The following is a 20,782-nucleotide window of genomic DNA, read 5'->3' as shown; positions in this document are numbered from 1 at the left end:
TCAATGTCTGTCTGTGCACCATCATATACTTGTGTGTATATTATGACATTGCCTACCAGACAGGTAACAAAACAGCACTGTGAAGCCACAGTGCTAACCACTTGTGCTATTGTCAAGGAAGAAAAAGAAAGCCTTACATTTCAACAGTTTTTTTATTCTATCATGTGATGTGGGTGTCGCTGGGCAAGGCCAGCATTTGCTACCCATCCCTTATTGCCCTTGAATGGAGTGACTCGCTGGGAAATTTCAGAAGGGCAGTTAAGAGACAACTACATTGCTGTGGGTCTGGTCTACATGTAGGCCAGACCAGGTAAGGACAGCAGATTTCATCGCTTCTCGGCCTTTACGCTAAAATGAGCATGAGGTCAGGTGTAATGTCCGGATCTGGTATGTCTCTCTTGTGTGGACCATGAATTGGATTCAATTTGAATTGGTTTTTGGAGCAGGCAAGGAGCTGGATTAGGGATTTTGAACTGGAGCAGGCAAGGAGTTGGATTAGGGATTTTGAACTGGAGCAGGCAAGGAGCTGGATTAGGGATTTTGAACTGGAGCAGGCAAGGAGCTGGATTAGGGATTTTGAACTGGAGCAGGCAAGGAGCTGGATTAGGGATTTTGAACTGGAGCAGGCAAGGAGCTGGATTAGGGATTTTGAACTGGAGCAGGCAAGGAGCTGGATTAGGGGGTTTCCCCTTGTCCACAATCTGCGCTCTGGCTTTGTAACTCTGATAAAGTAATTTTTTAAAAAAGGACAGCAGATTTCCTTCCCTGAAGGTATTCGTGAACCAGATGGGTTTTTATGACAATTGATGAAAGGCTGGCTTTCAAAGAATCAGAATCACAGAGTAATACAACGCAAAAGAGGCCCTTCGGGCCATCGAGTCTGCACTGAAGCCTGAAAGACACCTGATCTGCCATATAATCCCATTTGCCAGCACCTGGCCCATGCCAAGTATTCATCCAAGTACTTTTTAAAGGATGTGAGGCAACCCACCTCTACCACCCTCCCAGGCAGTGCATTCCACCATCACCACTCTGGGTAAAAAAGTTTTTTCTCAAATCCCCCCTAAACTTATCCACCTTTTCCACGCCCTTCATTATCTTGTACACTTGTTTTCAATTCCAGGTTTTATTTTTTGTGATTTGAATTTAAATTCCACCAGCTGCTTTGGTGGGATTTGAACCCCTGCCTCCAGAGCATTTGCCTGAGCCTCTGGACCACTTGTCCAGTGATATTACCACTACCCTACCGTCCACCCCAAGTTTCAATAGTGCCTCATGACATTCCAAAGCACTTTTCATTCAATGAAGAGTGTCACTTTTAAAATGCAATAGCCAAACTCTGCATAGCAAGATTCCACAAACAGCAGTGAGACTATGTCCAGAAAATCTGTTTTTCTTGATGTTTGTTGGCCTGAACATTAGGCTCCATAGAAACATTTAATTCCTACAATGCAGAAGGAGGCCATTCGGCCCATCGGGTCTGTATTGACTCTCTGAAAGAGTACCCTACCTAGGCCCACTCCCCCACCCTTACCCTGTAACGTCACCAAATCTGCACATTCCTGGGAACTAAGTGGCAATTTTAGCATAGCCAATCCACCTAATCTCCAGTACTGTAAGTGTGTAGGACTTTCGCAATTCAACAGGGATTTCTTATCCCAAGGTCAGATCCGGCTGTGACCATCGATGTATGACTCAGGTTATCCTGTGTAGGTTCATCCACGTATGTGAAGGAGGTAGCTGTCTGTCCGGTTCTGTACCCAGTGCTTCCTGTCCCTTCCCACCCTGTCAGGATGTGTTCAGCAGCAGCATCTGAATCAACCAGCCAGTTCCTTTAAATGTGTTCAGAGAGATTCATAGGGTGCGGCTCAATTAATTTGGAACAAAGTCCCTGAGCGAGTGTGTTTCGCCGCATGTTTCCCAGCGCACGCAGCACCGAGAAACAAATGGCTATACAACGCAGCTTGCATTGTACAAGGAGCCTCAGCGGGGAACGCGCGGCCGAGCCGCACCTAGCCCCGTTTTGTTCACTGAACAGTTCCGTTGCCTGGAACTCCCCAGTGCAGCGAGAGATTGGGACGCTATTTTGAAATGGCCCCCCAATCTCCAAGGCCCCCACCCTTGGATAGCACAATTGCTTCACAGCTCCAGGGTCCCAGGTTCGATTCCGGCTTGGGTCACTGTCTTTGCGGAGTCTGCACGTCCTCCCTGTGTGTGTGTGGGTTTCCTCCGGGTCCTCAGGTTTCCTCCTACAGTCCAAAGATGTGCAAGTTAGGTGGATTGGACATGATAAATTGCCCTTAGTGTCCAAAATTGCCCTTAGTGTTGGGTGGGGTTACTGGGTTATGGGGATAGGGTGGAGGTGTTAACCTTGCTCTTTCCAGGAGCCGGTGCAGACTCGATGGGCCGAATCGCCTCCTTCTGCACTGTAAATTCTATGATCTATAAAGCAACTTCCCATCCCCCTGGCCCAAACGTACTATGGAAGGGTCCCCGGCCCCCACACATGCCCCCTCCCCTCTCCTGCCCAACACCCATGCAGGGCTTTCCCAGCCTGATCATGCACGTGCAAACCTGGCAGTACCACAGGGTGCCCAGGTGACACCAGCAGTGCCAGGGCACCACCCTGCCCAAAGGGCATGCCGCTTGATGCCTCTGATCCCCTGGGAGACCTCCACAAGTGCCGTTCCATCGGGGACCAGTACCAAATGGCGCTCACACAAGGTCTCTGAGATGAAGCCTCAGGTACCTCGGGAAACTAGCTGTCTCACTTTAATATACAGATTAACCAAAAAGTGACCCCGCCCACAATGGGTGGGATTTACATCGCGACGTCTCGCGAGATCGTGTTGGATCTCACAAGGCATTGTGAGCTGGGTAGAACCCGGGAGCGGAAATCCCTCACCTCACACTTCTCTGTATTCAATTCCATCTGCCAATTGTATCAATGTCATGTTGCAAGCAACTAATTTCATCTTGCCTGCCACTTTCCCAAATTTGGTGTCGTCAGCAAATTTTGAAATATTACTCTGTATTCCATGATCCAAGTCAATTGTATATAGCAAAAATAAACGATGGTCCCATCACTACCCTTTGGAGAATGCCACTGTCGACCACCCTCCAGGCTGAAAAAAACACCATCTAGCACAGCTCACTGCTTTCTGTCCTTAAGCGAAATTTGTAACCAATTGCACACTGGTCCTTCTATTCCATAAGACAGAATTTTGTTAATTTTTGTGGCACTTTGTCAAATTCTTTCTTAATATCCACATGGACAACATCCACTGCGTTCTCTTCATCATGCTTCCCTGTTACTTCATCAAAACATTCAGTTAGATTAGTCGAGCACAATTAGCTGCTTACAAATCGTACTAGCTCTCCTCAATTAACTCAAACCTCTCCAAGTATCTGCTGTTAATTTTCCCTGACTGAATTTTCCAAATCCTTGCCTACCTTTGATGTTGGATTAACTGGCCTGTAGTTACTGGGACTGTCCTTACACCTTGTCCTGAATAAAGGTGTCACATTTGCCACTCTCCAACCTTCTGGAACCCACCCTGTATCTCGGGAAGATTAAGGAAAGCCCTTACACTATCTCCATTTCCTTTAGCAACCTAGAATGAAAACCATCTGGACCTTCCCTTTCCGATATCTTCTCCTTTCAATTTTAATGCTCTCCATTGCTTCCATATTTCCTGTTCCACTGATATTTTGTCAGATTCCTCTGATAGATTAAAAGGCTTTGGGTTTGAAGTCATTGGCAGTGGGAAGCATATGGATCCAGGAAGTATTTGTGAATGCACAAAACTTCCGGAATCCATCAAGTCCTTGGCGGAATTTTCATATTTTTTTTCAAAGTGTCGTCTCAGACGGGTAAAACAGAGGGAGCTGGCTGGCTGTCTTGTCAGGTTTTGCCGCTGTGCAAAAATAAAATGGAAGGGGCGGGTCCCACAAGGTCATGATGGCGGAGCAGGCACTGATTGAGCCCGCCCCACCAGCAACTTAGGTGTTTGAAAGATCACAGCCTAGGCAGTGCCAGGGGGCAATGTTGGGGACAGTGCCAAGGGAAGTGCCCAGACAGTGCCAGGATACTGCACAGAATGACCCTTTTCCCCCCTGGAGGCTGTGCTCACCTGTGAACCTCCAGCGGGTTTTGTTTACCAGGTAAACATCATGGAGGACCTGTCATGATTAACATCATCATGCCTTCACACTGATGTGAATAGACATTCTAACATTGGGGGACAATCAGGCATAAGTACCATTTAGATCTAAATCAACGTCCCAACTTTCAAAATCGGGTCCCTGGTACATAATTAGTTGGGGGGGGGGGGGGGGGAGCAATCAAATGGGGAACTCCCACTGGCATAAAAAGCCATTTTGGGCCTCTTGCTCATTCTCTGCCCCCTCCACCATCCCCCCCCCCCCCCCCCCCCCCCCCCCCCCACTCCAAGAGACAGGGGTGGAAAAATCTGCCTTCCCCCTACGTATCTCGAGAAAATCTCCGGGTTTCTCGACTCTCAGGAAACTCAACTGACAGAAGTGACAGCGGGGACTTTAAAAAGGGTGCGAGAGGTGAGCCAGCCGGGACTTTCAAATGAGCGCGAGATGGAGAGCCAGCCGGGACTTTCAAACGAGCGTGAGAGGGAGAGCCACCGGGACTTTCAAACGAGCGCGAGAGGTGAGCCAGCCGGGACTTTCAAAAGAGCGCGAGAGGGAGAGCTAGCCGGGACTTTCAAAAGAGCGCGAGAGGGAGAGCCAGCCGGTACCGATCCTGTTTTTCTTTTAATATAAGGCGGGAACCGGAAGTACGACCCGCGGACTTCTGTGAAGGTTTTTTTTTTTCCCCTAGCCAATAAATTCTGGTGGAGAGGAAACCCGAGACACTACACGTATAGTGTCTCCCACCCGCCCTCCTCCTCTAACCTAATAATAAGACCCATTGGTGTGAGCAGGTAAGTGTTATATTATATTATTTTTTATTTATTTTATATTTGTTAACCAGAACTTGGTTGGAACTTAGAGGAATGGCAGGGAAGGCAGTGCAATGTTCCTCCTGCAGGATGTTTAAGGTGAGGGATGCCGTTAGTGTCCCTGCTGATTTTACCTGCAGGAAGTGCAGCCATCTCCAGCTCCTCCAAGACCGAGTTAGGGAACTGGAGCTTGTGTTGGATGAACTTCGGATCATTCGGGAGGCAGAGGGGGTCATAGATAGGAGCTTCAGGGAAGTAGTTACACCAAAGACTGCAGATAGATGAGTAACTGTAAGAGGGACTGGGAAGAAGCAGTCAGTGCAGGGACCCCCTGCGGTCGTTCCCCTGAGTAACAAGTATACCGTTTTGGATACTTGTGGGGGGGACGACTTACCAGGGGTAAGCCATGGGGTACGGGCCTCTGGCACGGAGTCTGTCCCTGTTGCTCAGAAGGGAAGGGGGGGAAAGGAGTAGAACATTAGTAATTGGGGACTCAATAGTCAGGGGCACAGATAGGAGATTTTGTGGGAGCGAGAGAGACTCACGTTTGGTATGTTGCCTCCCAGGTGCAAGGGTACGTGATGTCTCGGATCGTGTTTTCCGGGTCCTTAAAGGGGAGGGGGAGCAGCCCCAAGTCGTAGTCCACATTGGCACTAACGACATAGGTAGGAAAGGGGACAAGGATGTCAGGCAGGCCTTTAGGGAGCTAGGATGGAAGCTCAGAGCGAGAACAAACAGAGTTGTTATTTCTGGGTTGTTGCCCGTGCCACGTGATAGTGAGACGAGGAATAGGGAGAGAGAGCAATTAAACACGTGGCTAAGGGATGGTGCAGGCGGGAGGGATTCAGATTTCTGGATAACTGGGGCTCTTTCTGGGGAAGGTGGGACCTCTATAGACATGATGGTCTACATCTGAACCTGAGGGGCACCAATATCCTGGGGGGGAGATTTGTTAGTGCTCTTTGGGGGGGTTTTAAACTAATTCAGCAGGGGCATGGGAACCTGGATTGGAGTTTTGGGGTACGGGAGATTGAGAGTATAGAGGTCAGGAGCACAGATTTGACTTCGCAGGAGGGTGCCAGTGTTCAGGTAGGTGGTTTGAAGTGTGTCTACGTCAATGCCAGGAGTATATGAAATAAGGTTGGGGAACTGGCAGCATGGGTTGGTACCTGGGACTTCGATGTTGTGGCCATTTCAGAGACATGGATAGAGCAGGGACAGGAATGGTTGTTGCAGGTTCCGGGGTTTAGGTGTTTTAGTAAGCTCAGAGAAGGGGGCAAAAGAGGGGGAGGTGTGGCGCTGCTAGTCAAGGACAGTATTACGGTGGCGGAAAGGATGCTAGATGGGGACTCTTCTTCCGAGGTAGTATGGGCTGAGGTTAGAAACAGGAAAGGAGAGGTCACCCTGTTGGGAGTTTTCTATAGGCCACCTAATAGTTCTAGGGATGTAGAGGAAAGGATGGATTGGATTGGATTGGATTTGTTTATTGTCACGTGTACCGAGGTACAGTGAAAAGTATTTTTCTGCAAGCAGCTCAACAGATCATTCAGTACTAGGGAAGAAAAGGGAATTGAACAGAATTCAAGAAAATACATGAGAGCTTTAGAATTAATTTTTAAAAGGTTAGATCGAGTATAAATAAAGTTAAAAGTGGATCTGTTGGGGAGAGCCTGCAGAGAGTCGCCTCGCTCCGGCGCCATCATCATGATTCTGGAAAAGAGCGAAAGTAACAGGGTAGTTGTTATGGGAGACTTTAACTTTCCAAATATTGACTGGAAAAGATATAGTTCAAGTACATTAGATGGGTCGTTCTTTGTACAATGTGTGCAGGAGGGTTTCCTGACACAATATATTGACAGGCAAACAAGAGGCGAGGCCACATTGGATTTGATTTTGGGTAATGAACCAGGCCAGGTGTTAGATCTGGAGGTAGGTGAGCACTTTGGAGACAGTGACCACAATTCGGTGACCTTTACGTTAGTGATGGAAAGGGATAAGTATACCCCGCAGGGCAAGAGTTATAGCTGGGGGAAGGGCAATTATGATGCCATTAGACATGACTTAGGATGTGTAGGTTGGAGAAGTAGGCTGCAAGGGTTGGGCACACTGGATATGTGGAGCTTGTTCAAGGAACAGCTATTGCGTGTTCTTGATAAGTACGTACCAGTCAGGCAGGGAGGAAGGGGTCGAGCGAGGGAACCGTGGTTTACCAAAGAAGTGGAATCTCCTGTTAAGAGGAAGAAGGAGGCCTATGTGAAGATGAGGCGTGAAGTTTCAGTTGGGGCACTTGATAGTTACAAGGAAGCGAGGAAGGATCTAAAGAGAGAGCTAAGACGAGCAAGGAGGGGACATGAGAAATCTTTGGCAGGTAGGATCACGGAAAACCCAAAAGCTTTCTATAGGTATGTCAGGAATAAAAGAATGACTAGGGTAAGAGTAGGGCCAGTCAAGGACAGTGGTGGGAAGTTGTGTGTGGAGGCTGAGGAGATAAGCGAGATACTAAATGAATACTTTTCGTCAGTATTCACTCAGGAAAAAGATAATGTTGTGGAGGAGAATGCTGAGACCCAGGCTATTAGAATAGATGGCATTGAGGTGCGTAGGGAAGAAGGGTTGGCAATTCTGGACAAGGTGAAAATAGATAAGTCCACGGGGCCTGATGGGATTTATCCTAGGATTCTCTGGGAAGCCAGGGAAGAGATTGCTGAGCCTTTGGCTTTGATTTTTATGTCATCATTGGCTACAGGAATAGTGCCAGAGGACTGGAGGATAGCAAATGTGGTCCCTTTGTTCAAGAAGGGGATTAGAGATAACCCCGGTAACTATAGGCCGGTGAGCCTCACGTCTGTGGTAGGTAAAGTCTTGGAGAGGATTATAAGAGATACGATTTATAATCACCTAGATAGGAATAATATGATTAGGGATAGTCAGCATGGTTTTGTGAAGGGTCGGTCATGCCTCACAAACCTTATTGAGTTCTTTGAGAAGGTGACTGAACAGGTAGACAAGGGTAGAGCAGTTGATGTGGTGTATATGGATTTCAGTAAAGCGTTTGATAAGGTTCCCCACGGTCGTCTATTGCAGAAAATACGGAGGCTGGGGATTGAGGGTGATTTAGAGATGTGGATCAGAAATTGGCTAGTTGAAAGAAGACAGAGGGTGGTGGTTGATGGGAAATGTTCAGAATGCAGTTCAGTTACGAGTGGCGTATCACAAGGATCTGTTCTGGTGCCGTTGCTGTTTGTCATTTTTATAAATGACCTAGAGGAGGGCGCAGAAGATTGGGTGAGTAAATTTGCAGACGACACTAAAGTCGGTGGAGTTGTAGACAGTGCGGAAGGATGTTGCAGGTTACAGAGGGACATAGATAAGCTGTAGAGCTGGGCTGAGAGGTGGCAAATGGAGTTTAATGTGGAGAAGTGTGAGGTGATTCACTTTAGAAAGAATAACAGGAATGCGGAATATTTGGCTAATGGTAAAATTCTTGGTAGTGTGGATGATTTAGCTCACTGGGCTAAATCGCTGGCTTTTAAAGCAGACCAACCAGGCCAGCAGCACGGTTCGATTCCCGTATCAGCCTCCCCGCACAGGCGCTGGAATGTGGCGACTAGGGGCTTTTCACAGTAACTTCATTGAAGCCTACTCGTGACAATAAGCGATTTTCATTTCATTTTCATGAGCAGAGGGATCTCGGTGTCCATGTACATAGATCCCTGAAAGTTGCCACCCAGGTTCATAGGGTTGTGAAGAAGGCCTATGGTGTGTTGGCCTTTACTGGTAGAGGGATTGAGTTCCGGAGCCATGAGGTCATGTTGCAGCTGTACAAAACTCTGGTACGGCCGCATTTGGAGTATTGCGTACAGTTCTGGTCGCCTCATTGTAGGAAGGACGTGGAAGCTTTGGAACGGGTGCAGAGGAGATTTACCAGGATGTTGCCTGGTATGGAGGGAAAATCTTATGAGGAAAGGCTGATGGACTTGAGGTTGTTTTCGTTAGAGAGAAGAAGGTTAAGAGGTGACTTAATAGAGGCATACAAAATGATCAGAGGGTTAGATAGGATGGACAGTGAGAGCCTTCTCCCGCGGATGGAGGTTGCTAGCACGAGGGGACATAGCCTTAAATTGAGGGGTAATAGATAGAGGTAGGTTTTTTATGAAAGGAGTGGTGAGGCCGTGGAATGCCCTACCTGCAACAGTAGTGAACTCGCCAACATTGAGGGCATTTAAAAGTTTATTGGATAAGCATATGAATGATAATCATGATGTGGAGATGCCGGCGTTGGACTGGGGTGAGCACAGTAAGAAGTCTTACAACACCAGGTTAAAGTCCAACAGGTTTGTTTCAAACACGAGCTTTCGGAGCACGGCTCCTTCTTCAGGTGAATGGAAAGGCTTGTTCCAGAAATGTTTATATAGACACAGTCAGAGATGCCCCGGAATGCGAGCACCTGCAGGCAATCAAATCATCAAAGATGCAGAGAGAGAGGTAACTCCAGGTTAAAGAGGTGTGGACAATTCACACCTCTTTAACCTGGAGTTACCTCTCTCTCTGCATCTTTGATGATTTGATTGCCTGCAGGTGCTCGCATTCCGGGGCATCTCTGACTGTGTCTATATAAACATTTCTGGAACAAGCCTTTCCATTCACCTGAAGAAGGAGCCGTGCTCCGAAAGCTCGTGTTTGAAACAAACCTGTTGGACTTTAACCTGGTGTTGTAAGACTTCTTACTATGAATGATAATAGCATAGGTTAGATGGCCTTTAGTTTTTGACTTCCCATGTCGGTGCAACATCGAGGGCCGAAGGGCCTGTACTGCGCTGTATCGTTCTATGTTCTATGTTCTAAGTATGTAAGCAGTCGCAGGATCATCATAAAAGTTGCAAGCCACCACTTTGGGTCAAGCTGGACTCCCGCCTGTAGTGATATCAGAATTGTGTTGTAACTCACCGAGGAGTCTCATTAGTACATAACTGAATGTTAGAGTCAGGTGACCTCAGACTGACTAGGGAGCTGGAAGAGAGAGGTTGCTTGTGCATGATCATACTGTTATTCATCTGCTGTTTTGCATATATTGACCCACAGTTAATGTTTATAGCTTCAGCTGCAAGTGTTCTTGTAATATAAATCAGTCCATCCGACAAGAACATCGACATCACACTTTATGTAAAGGAATTGATATTGTTCAGATGATAGTTCTATCAAGTCTAGTAATAGGTATGGCACTTGCTAGTGTTACTCCCAGCCCAGATGGGGTTCCTCAAAAGGCATTGATCCGGGTGAGGCCCCTCGATCTGTCACCGTCCGAGTGGGATACCCGCAAATTGTTACACCTGGGTGAGGAGGGATGAACTGTCTGCCCATCCCTCTGCTGGGAGCAACAAGATTTAATCCACCAGGGTTCCCTTTCCCTTGTGTACTTTTTCCCAGACCAAACAGTTTTAAAAAGGAGTCCATTTAACCGGGCTTCCTTGAGTTAGAGTAAGTATAAAAATGGATAAGAGAAATAGTAAAACACACTCATCTATATCCATCCGGATTAGAAATAAATATCAATAAAAAGCTATACGGAGTTGTGAGAGGTCGATGATGACTAGCTGCAGCCGATGTGATTCTTTTCAGTAAAGTTGACCTTTGCTGATGAATAGTTGATTCTGTGGCTCAGGTGCTCTGTAGTTCAATCGAGAGATTTCAGTTCATAGGATGATTGAATTTACAGTGCAGAAGGAGGCCATTCAGCCCATCGAGTCTGCACTGGCTCTTGGAAAGAGCACCCTACCCAATGTCAACACCTCCACCCTATCCCCATAACCTAGTAACCCCACCCAACACTAAGGGCAATTTTGGACACTAAGGGCAATTTATCATGGCCAATCCACCTAACCTGCACATCTTTGGACTGTGGGAAGAAACCGGAGCACCCGGAGGAAACCCACACACACACGGGGAGGATATGGAGACTCCGCACAGACAGTGAACCAAGCCAGAATTGAACCTGGGACCCTGGAGCTGTGAAGCAATTGTGTTATCCACAATGCTACCGTGCTGCCTTAGTTCCAGTAACTTCTGGCTGCTGAGATTATCTGGTAGACAGACCGTGAGAGTGAGAGAGAGAGAGAGAGAGAGTCCCAGAAGAATGTCAGAATAATCTCCTTGGCAGGGGTGGCAGCCTAGCTTTTCACCCCCAGGTGTATATTCCACCTGATGGGTACTGGTCTGCTGAGGCCATTGTTGTCGGGGACCTTGCTGAGATCGTCGTTATGTCCCTTTGTCTTCCAGAGATGGTAATCAGTCTCAGAATGAATTTTACAAATAGCTAGAATTGACTGGAAGCACAGGAAAGGTACCCATTTTTCCTTGGAGACCCACCTGCAGCTGTTCCTCACAGTGGCTAATGGGGCATTCATCACCCATCTTTGGTGTGTTGTGTCCATTCTGAAAAATATACAACCCATGTCCAATATTTCCATATATTACTTCCAGGTTTTACTCTATCATCGTAACATTAGTCGTCACTGCATAAACTGAAATTTGTGTCTTTATTTGCAGTTTATGTGGTCCCTCCTGCTCATCCTGTTGCTTCAGGTAACAGCTGCCATACTTGGTTTCATATTCACTGAAAAGGTAAATTTAATATTCATTTATTTTTGTCTTTCTTAATGCACATATTCCCCAGCTGGTCAAAGTGAGGGATGTTATAATCATAGAATCCCTACAGTGCAGAAGGATGCCATTCGGCCCATCAAGTCCGCACCAACCCTCCAAAAGAACACCCTACCTGGGCCCACATCCCCGCCGTAATCCAACCTAATCTTTAGGGGCAACTTAGCACGGCCAATCCACCTAACAAGCACATCTTTGGACTGCGGGCGGAAGCCGGAGCACCCAGAGGAAACCCATGCAGACACAGGGAGAACATGCAAACTCCACACAGTCACCCAAGACTGGATTTGAAGGTCCCTGGCGCTGTGAGGCAGCGCGCTAACTACTTTGCCACCGTGCCGTCCTTAGTGCAGAGGAATAGAAGAATCTGGGGTGAAGGTGCATGAGCAATGTTCAGCTTAGCACCCACATGTCATGCGGAGAGCCAACCTATCGAGCTCTGCTGGAGTTCCTGCAATTTACATTGCTTTGGGGAACAGGCAATGCGATGGGACTAACTGGCATGAACTGACTCCTGACCATTCTCTGGATGCTATCAGGTGCTCGGAAAGTTGAAGGCTTGCCACGTTGCAGCATCCAGGAACAGGGATGTCTGTCCCTGCAATGCCACTGGCAGTTTTCCAATGAGGGTGGAACCATTTGCCCTGTCTTCCTGTCTGTCAGACTTCAGGGATATTGTAGTGTACAAAAGCTCCCGCTGGTTCTAAATGAAATTTCATTCATTTAAGGTTGAAAGGAAGAGTGTGGCGTTATTCGAGAAAGGGATAATCAGATACAGGGATGACCTTGACCTGCAAAATCTGATTGATTACATCCAGAAAAAGGTATTGATCCTTCTGTATAAGCCAGCAAGCTCTGGCTATAATCTACAGTTCAATCATTGATTTTCATTTTCATAGAACATAGAACATACAGTGCAGGACGCCATTCGGCCCATCGAGTCTGCACCGACCTACCTCACTTCCACCCTATCCCTGTAACCCAATAACCCCTTCTCACCTTTTTGAACACTAAGAGCAATTTATCATGGCCAATCCACCTAACCTGCACGTCTTTGGACTGTGGGAGGAAACCAGAGCACCCGTAGGAAACCCACGCAGACATGGGGAGAACGTACAGACTCCGCACAGACAGTGACCCAGCAGGGAATCGAACCTGGGACCCTGGCGCTGTAAAGCCACAGTGCTAACCACCTGTGCTACCGTGCTGCTCAATTAAATCATTTCAAAGAACAAAGAAAAATTACAGCACAGGAACAGGCCCTTCGGCCCTCCAAGCCTGCGCCGATCCAGATCCTCTATCTAAAACTGTTGCCTAAAAGAACAATTTCAATCTGATACCACGTTTAAGCCATTTTAATGAGAGTCACTTGTCTTCGCTTCCCTTTCCATTTCTACTTTCAATTATTTAAATTAACTTCTCAATCTCAAATAAAATTCAAAAATAATGGTCGGGATTCTCCACTCTCGCCCATGGGAACATCTGGCATTCCGGCCAAAACTCCATTCACTGTTAGCGACTCCGGAAAATCCCAGCCACAGGGATGGAAGGGTTCGGCCAATGGGCTTAATTTTACAGCTCTGTGACGGTGGGGTGGGGCCAGAAAATGCGACGACCATTCAAAGGTTCATTGACTTCGGTGGGATTGGTAAATCCTGCCTGCAGGAAGGACCGTGAGATTTAGCCCCAATGTTTTTTTGGTGGTATTTGACAGCAGTCTGGACTTTTTCCTTTCGTATCTGGTTGGATGGATTGATGTTATTTGATTCCCTGAGTATTCCAGCCAGACAATTTTAACAAGTGTTTTGGAAATTAAATTCAAAATAGGGATAATGGGTAGTTACTCAAATTGGCGGAATGTGACTCGTGGTGTCCCATCGGGATCTGTGTAAAGGCCTCAATTGTTTACATTATTCATTAACGACTTGGATTACAACATAGAAAGTCATACATCCAAATTTGCTGATGACACAAAGACACTGTCAGCAGTGTACATGACAGCATAGAATTACAAAGGGATGTTGATAGACAAATAGACAAAACTATGGCAGATGGATTTCAATGTAAGCAAACGTGAGATACCCATTTTGGACCAAAAAAGGTTAGATCATTTTCTAGATGGTATGAAGCTAAATTCAGTGGATGGGGTTCAGGTACATAGATCTTTAAAATGCCACGAACAAGTGCAGAAAGTAATCACGCAGGTGAAGGGAATGCTCATCTTTATATCTAGAGGACTGGAGGATAAGGATGGATAAGTTATGCTGCAGCTTTACAATACCCTGGTTAGACCCTGTGCACCACACCTTAGGAAGGCTATTTTGGCTTTACAGCGAGTGCATCATAGGTTTACAAAAATGATACCTGGATTACAGGGGTTAAGCTATGAGGAGAGATTGTACAAATTAGGCCTGTTTTCTCTTGAATTTAGAAGGTTAAGGGGTGATCTGATCAAAGTCTTCAAGATATTAACAGTAAATGACAGGGTAGATGAAGATAAACTGTTTCCTCTGGTTGGAGATTCTAGAACCAGGGAGCACAGTCTAAAAATTAAGGCCTGACCATTCAGGGGATTTGTTAGGAAGAACATCTTCACTTAAAGGGTGGTAGAGGTTTGGAACTCAGATAGATAAGTTTTTGTTTGTGCATGGAACATTTATTGGCATGAGTTTGCGTTTTTAATCTATTGAAATAATAAAAGGTTCACAACATGCAGAAGTATTGCATTAACAGAATAAATCATTTTATTTATGTGGTTTCTAATCAGAAATTCCTTTTCCACTTGGTGATCGCAGACACTTTCTGCTGTTGTGTTTTGTGCCAACATGAACATGGTTAGGGACAAAGGGTATCTTTGTTAGGTACCACAATGCAAATGTAACATCTGGGTTTTGATACAATTGATTATAACTGTCGAAAGGCACTGTGTCTCCATTTGATTAAAGACGTCAAATCCAAGGTGAAGAATTCTTCAAATTTTAAAATCATTTGTCATAAAAAATTGCCCAAAATGAAAAATGATCTTGCAATACTTAAAGTGCCCTTCCTTAGAAATGTAGTTTTTTAAAAATATTTTTATTCTCCTTTTTCACATTTTCTCCCAAATTTACACCCACCAACAATAAACAATAATCAGTAACAAATATGTCAATCCCCATATCAAAAACAACGATCCCATCTTCCCACCAAACCCCAAACATTAGCCCGCATGTTCACACCAACAAATGACAAAAAAGAATCAGGAATCACCCATAGTCACCATTAAAACTCACAGCCCCCCTCCCCCCAACCCTCCCAACCACCCCCCAACTAATGTTCAATGTTATACAGTTCTTGTAAGTGCATAATGAATAATGCCCATGAATTGTAGAACCCCTCCATCCTTCCCCTCAGTTCAAACTTAACCTTCTCAAGAGTCAAGAATTCCAACAGGTCCCCCCGCCACGCCAGGGCACAGGGTGGAGAGGTTGCTCTCCAACCTATCAGGATCCGCCCTCGGGCGATCAACGAGGCGAAAATTACAACACCTGCCTCTGCACCCGTTTCCAACCCTGTCTGGTCTGACACCCCGAATATGGCCTCCCGGGTGCCCGGGTCCAGTTTCACATGCACCACTGTAGAAATTACCCTATAAACCTCCTTCCACTAATCCTCCAGCTTTGGACAGGACCAAAACATATGAACGTGATTAGCGCCACCATCCATCCCCCTCCATCCTGCAACGTTCACACACATCTTCTCCTCCCTCAAAGAATCAGCTCATCCTCGCCTTCGTGAGGTGTGCTCTGTATACCACCTTCAGCTGTATCAGCCCCAACCTCACGCACAAGTGGAGGCATTCACTCTCCGGAGCACCTCACACCACAACTCCTCCTCCATTACTCTCCCAACTCTTCTACTCACTTTGCTTTGATACCGTCCAATGGTGCCTTCTCCTCCTCCAAAATAGTTCCGTAAACCGCCGACACTACCCCCTTTCTCCAGTCCACCTGTCATCAGCACCTCCTCCAGCAATGTGTCCGGCTCCACCGGGAAGCTCAGTATCTCCTTTCTGGCAAAATCTCGAACCTGCAAGTATCTAAACATTTCCCCCTGCTCCAGCCCATACATCGCTTCCAGCTCCTTCAATCCTGCAAACCGACCCCTAAGAAACAAATAGAACATTACAGCGCAGTACAGGCCTTTGGCCCTCGATGTTGCACCGACCTGTGAAACCCCTCTAAAGCCCATCTACACTATTCCCTTATCGTCCATATGCCTATCCAATGACCATTTGAATGCGTTTAGTGTTGGCGAGTCCATTACTGTTGCAGGCAGGGCATTCCACGTCCTTACTACTCTCTGAGTAAAGAATCTACCTCTGACATCTGTCCTAAATATATCTCCCCTCAATTTAAAGCTATGTCCCCTCATGCTGGACATCACCATCCGAGGAAAAAGGCTCTCAATGTCCACTATAACCCTCTGATCATCTTGTATGCCTCAATTAAGTCACCTCTTAACCTTCTCTTTAATGAAAACAACCTCAAGTCCTTCAGCCTTTCCTCATAAGATCTTCCCTCCATACCAGGCAACATCCTTGTAAATCTCCTCTGTACCCTTTCCAATGCTTCCACATCCTTCCTATAATGTGGTGACCAGAACTGCACGCAATACTCCAAATGCACCAGAGTTTTGTACAACTGCAACATGACCTCATGGCTCTGAAACTCAATTCCTCTACCAATAAAAGCTAACACACCGTACGCCTTCTTAACAACCCTCTCAACCTGGGTGGCAACTTTCAGGGATCTATGGACATGGATACCGAGATCTCTCTGCTCGTCCACACTACCAAGAATCTTACCATTAGCCCAGTACTCTGTCTTCCTGTTATTCCTTCCGAAATGAATCACCTCACACTTTTCTGCATTAAACTCCATTTGCTCCCTCTCAGCCCAGCTCTGCAGCTTATCTATGTCCCTCTGTAACCTGCAACATCCTTCCGCACTGTCCACAACTCCACCGACTTTAGTGTCATCTGCAAATTTACTCACCCATCCTTCTACTCCCTTCTCCAGGTCATTTATAAAAATGACAAACAGCAGCGGCCCCAAAACAAATCCTTGTGGTACACCACTAGTAACTGGACACCAGTCTGAACATTTCCCATCAACCACCACCCTTTGTCTTCTATCAGCTAGCCAATTTCTGATCCAAACTGCCAAATGGCCTCTGTATTTTCTGCAATAGCCTACCGTGGGGAACCTTATCAAATGCTTTACTGAAATCCATATACACCACATCAACTGCTTTACCCTCATCCACCTGTTTGGTCACCTTCTCGAAGAACTCAAAAGGTTTGTGAGGCACGACCTACCCTTCACAAAACCATGTTGACTATCTCTAATCAAATTATTCCTTTCCAGATGATTATACATCCTATCTCTTATAAACCTTTCCAAGACTTTTCCCACAACAGAAGCAAGGCTCACTGGTCTATAGTTACCGGGGTTATCTCTACTCCCCTTCTTGAACAAGGGGACAACATTTGCTATCCTCCAGTCTTCCTGAAGACAAAGATGACTTAAAGATCAAAGCCAAAGGCTCAGCAATCTCCTCCCTGGCTTCCCAGAGGATCCTAGGATAAATCCCATCCGGCCCAGGGGACTTATCTATTTTCACACTTTCCAGAATCGCTAACACCTCCTCCTTATGAACCTCAAGCCCTTCTAGTCTAGTAGCCTGTATCTCAGTATTCTCCTTGACAACATTGTCTTTTTCCTGTGTGAATACGGACGGAAAATACTCATTTAACACCTGTCCTATCTCCTCGGACTCCACGCACAACTTCCCACTACTGTCCTTGACTGGCCCTACTCTTACCCTAGTCATTCTTTTATTCCTGACATATCTATAGAAAGCTTTAGGGTTATCCTTGATCCTACCTGCCAAAGTCTTCTCATGTCCTCTCCTGGCACTTCTTAGCTCTCTCTTTAGAGCCTTCCTAGCTAACCTGTAACTCTCAAGCACCCTAACTGAACCATCACATCTCATCTTTACATCAGCCTCCTTCTTCCTCTTGACAAGTTTTTCAACTGCTTTAGTAAACCATGGTTCCCTCGCTCGACCACTTCCTCCCTGCCTAACAGGTACATACTTATCAAGGGCACGCAGTAGCTGTTCCTTGAACATGCTCCACATTTCCATTATGCCCATCCCCTGCAGTTTTCCTCTCCAGCCGATGCATCCTAAGTCTTGCCTCATCGCATCATAATTGCCTTTCCCCCAGATATGACTCTTGCCTTGTGGTATATACCTATCCCTTTCCATCACTAAAGTAAAGTAAATCTTTTAGTATCTTAATCCCCTTCTCCTCCCATTTACAAAAACTTCCATCCCACTTCCCTGGCTCAAATCTGTGGTTTCCCTGCATCGGCATTTACCTTGACCCTGCCCCCAACCCGAAGTGTTGGCGAAACTGCCTCCAGATTTTCAATGAAGCTATTATTACCGGACTCTCTGAGTATTTCCCCGGGGCCATCGGGAGCAGTGCTGTTGCTAGTGCTTTCAGCCCCGACCACCTGCACAAACTCTCCTCCATCCTGACCCGAATGTGGAGAAGGTGGGGAGCTGGGTCAGTTTCCAAACTGACCCCCCTCTGACCCAGCTCCCCACCTTCTCCACATTCGCCGCCCAGTAGTAATACACAAGGTTCGGAAGACCCAAACCCCCTGCCTGCCTTCCTCTCTGTAGTAGCACCTTTCTAACTCTGGCCACCTTCCCTCCCCATATGAACGAAGTAATCATTCCCTCAATCTCTCTGAAAAAAGCCTTTGGTCGGAAAATCCACAGGCATTGGAAGATAAACAGAAATCGCGGCTACATGTTCATTTTAACCGCCTGTACCCGACCCGCCAGTGACAGAGGGAGACCATCCCACCTTGCCAGATCAGCTGTCACTCTCCCCACCAAACTAGAAATGTTGTACCTGCGGAGCACCCCCCCCTACTCCTGGGCAACCTGCACCCACAGGTCCCGAAAGTGAGTCCCCGCCCTACGGAATGACAGCCCCCCCCACCCTCTGCCCCACCCCCGACCGAGACATCACAACATACTCACTCTTGTCTCGATTTAGTTTGTACCCCGAGAAAGACCCTAACACCCGAAGCAGCTCCAATATTCCCCCATTCGACACACTCGGTTCGGACATGTAGAACAGCAAGTCAGCGGCATATAAGGACACCCCATGCTCTATCCCCCCACCCGCACTATTCCTTACCATATCCCCGACCTTCTTAATGAGATGGCCAACGGCTCAATCGCGAGTGCAAACAACAGGGGGGACACAGGACATTCCTGCCTAGTCCCACGGTGGAGAGAAATGTATCTTGAGCTGATGTTGTTTGTGCGGACACTCGCCCTTGGCTCCTTATATAGTAGCTTTACCCAGTTCACAAATCTTGGTCCAATCCCAAACCGTTCCAGAACCCGTCGTCAAGTACCCCCATTCTAACTGGTCAAACGCCTTCTCAGCGTCCAATGCCACAACCACCTCTGTTTCCTTCCCCTCCGCCAATGCCATAACCACATTCAATACCTTTCTAAAGTTTGAAAACAGCTGCCTCCCTCTCACAAACCCCTGATCTTCACCTATCACCTTCGTGAGGCATTCCTCCAGCCTACCCGCCAGTACCTTCGCCTTTTGCGTCCACATTCAAAAGTTATATGGGCCTATACGATCCACACTCAGTCGGGTTCTTATCTTTTTTTAGCAACAGGGAAATCGATGCCTGCCCCAAAGTTTGTAGCAACACCACCTTCCCTATCACCTCTTCAAACATCCCCACCATCAGGGGTGCCAGCTTATCCTTGAATTTTTTATAATATTCTACCGGAAACCCATCCGGCCCTGCCACCTTCCCTGACTGTATCCTCCCAATCGCATCTAACCTCAGTACTCCAACCCATCTAGAAATTCCTGCATCTCCCGGTCTCCCCCAGGTGGCTCTGACCTGTATAACCTCTCATAAAATTCCTCAAAGACCTTGTTAATCAGATCCGGAACCACCACCAACTTCCCTGCCCTGGCCCTCACCTGAACAATTTCCCTTACCGCTGCCGCTCTCCGTAGCTGACCTGCTAACATATCTCCATGCTCGTTAACTGCACCCCTTCCTCGCTTCAGTTGGCGCACCGCCTTCCTGGTAGATAGTCGGTCAAAGCTCGCCTGTAGTTCCTTCCTCTTTTCTAACTTCTCTGGGTCCCCATCTTCTGCATAACTCCTATCTACCTCCAACATCTCATCTATTACCCTCTGCCACTCCAACCTCTCCTCTTTGTCCACCCTGGCCTTAAACAAGATCACCTCATCCCTCACCACCACCTTTAGAGCTTCCCGGACAACTGCCTTTGACACCTCACTCGTACAGTTCAAACCTACATATTCCTCAATTATCTTTTCAATTTTGTCACAGAACCCTTGGTCCCCCAAAAGTCCCACATCTAATTTCCACCCTGGCCTCTGCGCTACCCTCTTCTCCAATACCATATCCACCCAATGCGGAGCGTGATCTGACACTGCAATTGCCGAGTATTCCGACCCCTTAACCCAGCCAGCAAAGCCTTCCCCACCACGAAAAAGTTGATCCGCGAGTATACCTTATGAACTGCCGAGATAAACAAGTACTCCCGTTCCCTCAAGTGCAGAAACCTACAACGGTCCACCCCTCCCATTTCCACCATTAGCCCAGCCAACGCCTTCACCCCCCCTCCCCCCCCCCTCCCCCCCCCCCCCCCCCCCCCCTCCTCCCGATGGGACCAGCGAGCACAGCCGCGACCTGTCCAACCTTGGCTCCTGCACCAAGTTCTGTCTCCCCCCCTCTCCCCACTATCAGTTTGTGTGTGTCCAAGTCGGGAATGGCCCCAACACCTTCTTTGCGAATCCCACATCATTCCAATTGGGACCATATGCACTTGATGCCACTAACCTCCCCTCCAGAGACCCTGTCACAATCACATATCTACCCCCTGATCTGCCACCACCTTCTCCATCTGGAAGCGTATCCTTTTGCTGACCAACACCGCTACCCCTCGGGCCCTTCCGTCAAATCCAGAGTGAAACACTTGGCTAACCCAACCCTTTTTAAGCCTCACCTGGTCCTTCACCC

The 20,782-nt window shown here is 47.2% G+C and overlaps 1 protein-coding gene across 3 annotated transcripts in view; it reads left to right on the top strand.

Annotated features, from left to right (window-relative positions):
- zgc:113223 (uncharacterized protein LOC541424 homolog) overlaps positions 1 to 20,782 on the top strand; it is a 107,686-nt gene that overhangs the window by 46,584 nt on the left and 40,320 nt on the right. For all 3 annotated transcript variants that reach the window (XM_038781234.1, XM_038781232.1, XM_038781233.1), the window contains 2 exons: positions 11,520 to 11,594; positions 12,362 to 12,457. In XM_038781234.1, the coding sequence (XP_038637162.1) occupies positions 11,520 to 11,594; positions 12,362 to 12,457 (171 nt within the window). The remainder of the gene's footprint in view (positions 1 to 11,519; positions 11,595 to 12,361; positions 12,458 to 20,782) is intronic.

This window comes from Scyliorhinus canicula, chromosome 20 (genome assembly GCF_902713615.1).
Source record: "Scyliorhinus canicula chromosome 20, sScyCan1.1, whole genome shotgun sequence".
Classification (NCBI taxonomy): domain Eukaryota; kingdom Metazoa; phylum Chordata; class Chondrichthyes; order Carcharhiniformes; family Scyliorhinidae; genus Scyliorhinus; species Scyliorhinus canicula.
Note: the sequence above shows the minus strand (reverse complement) of the source record. Positions and strands in the feature narration are given on the sequence as shown.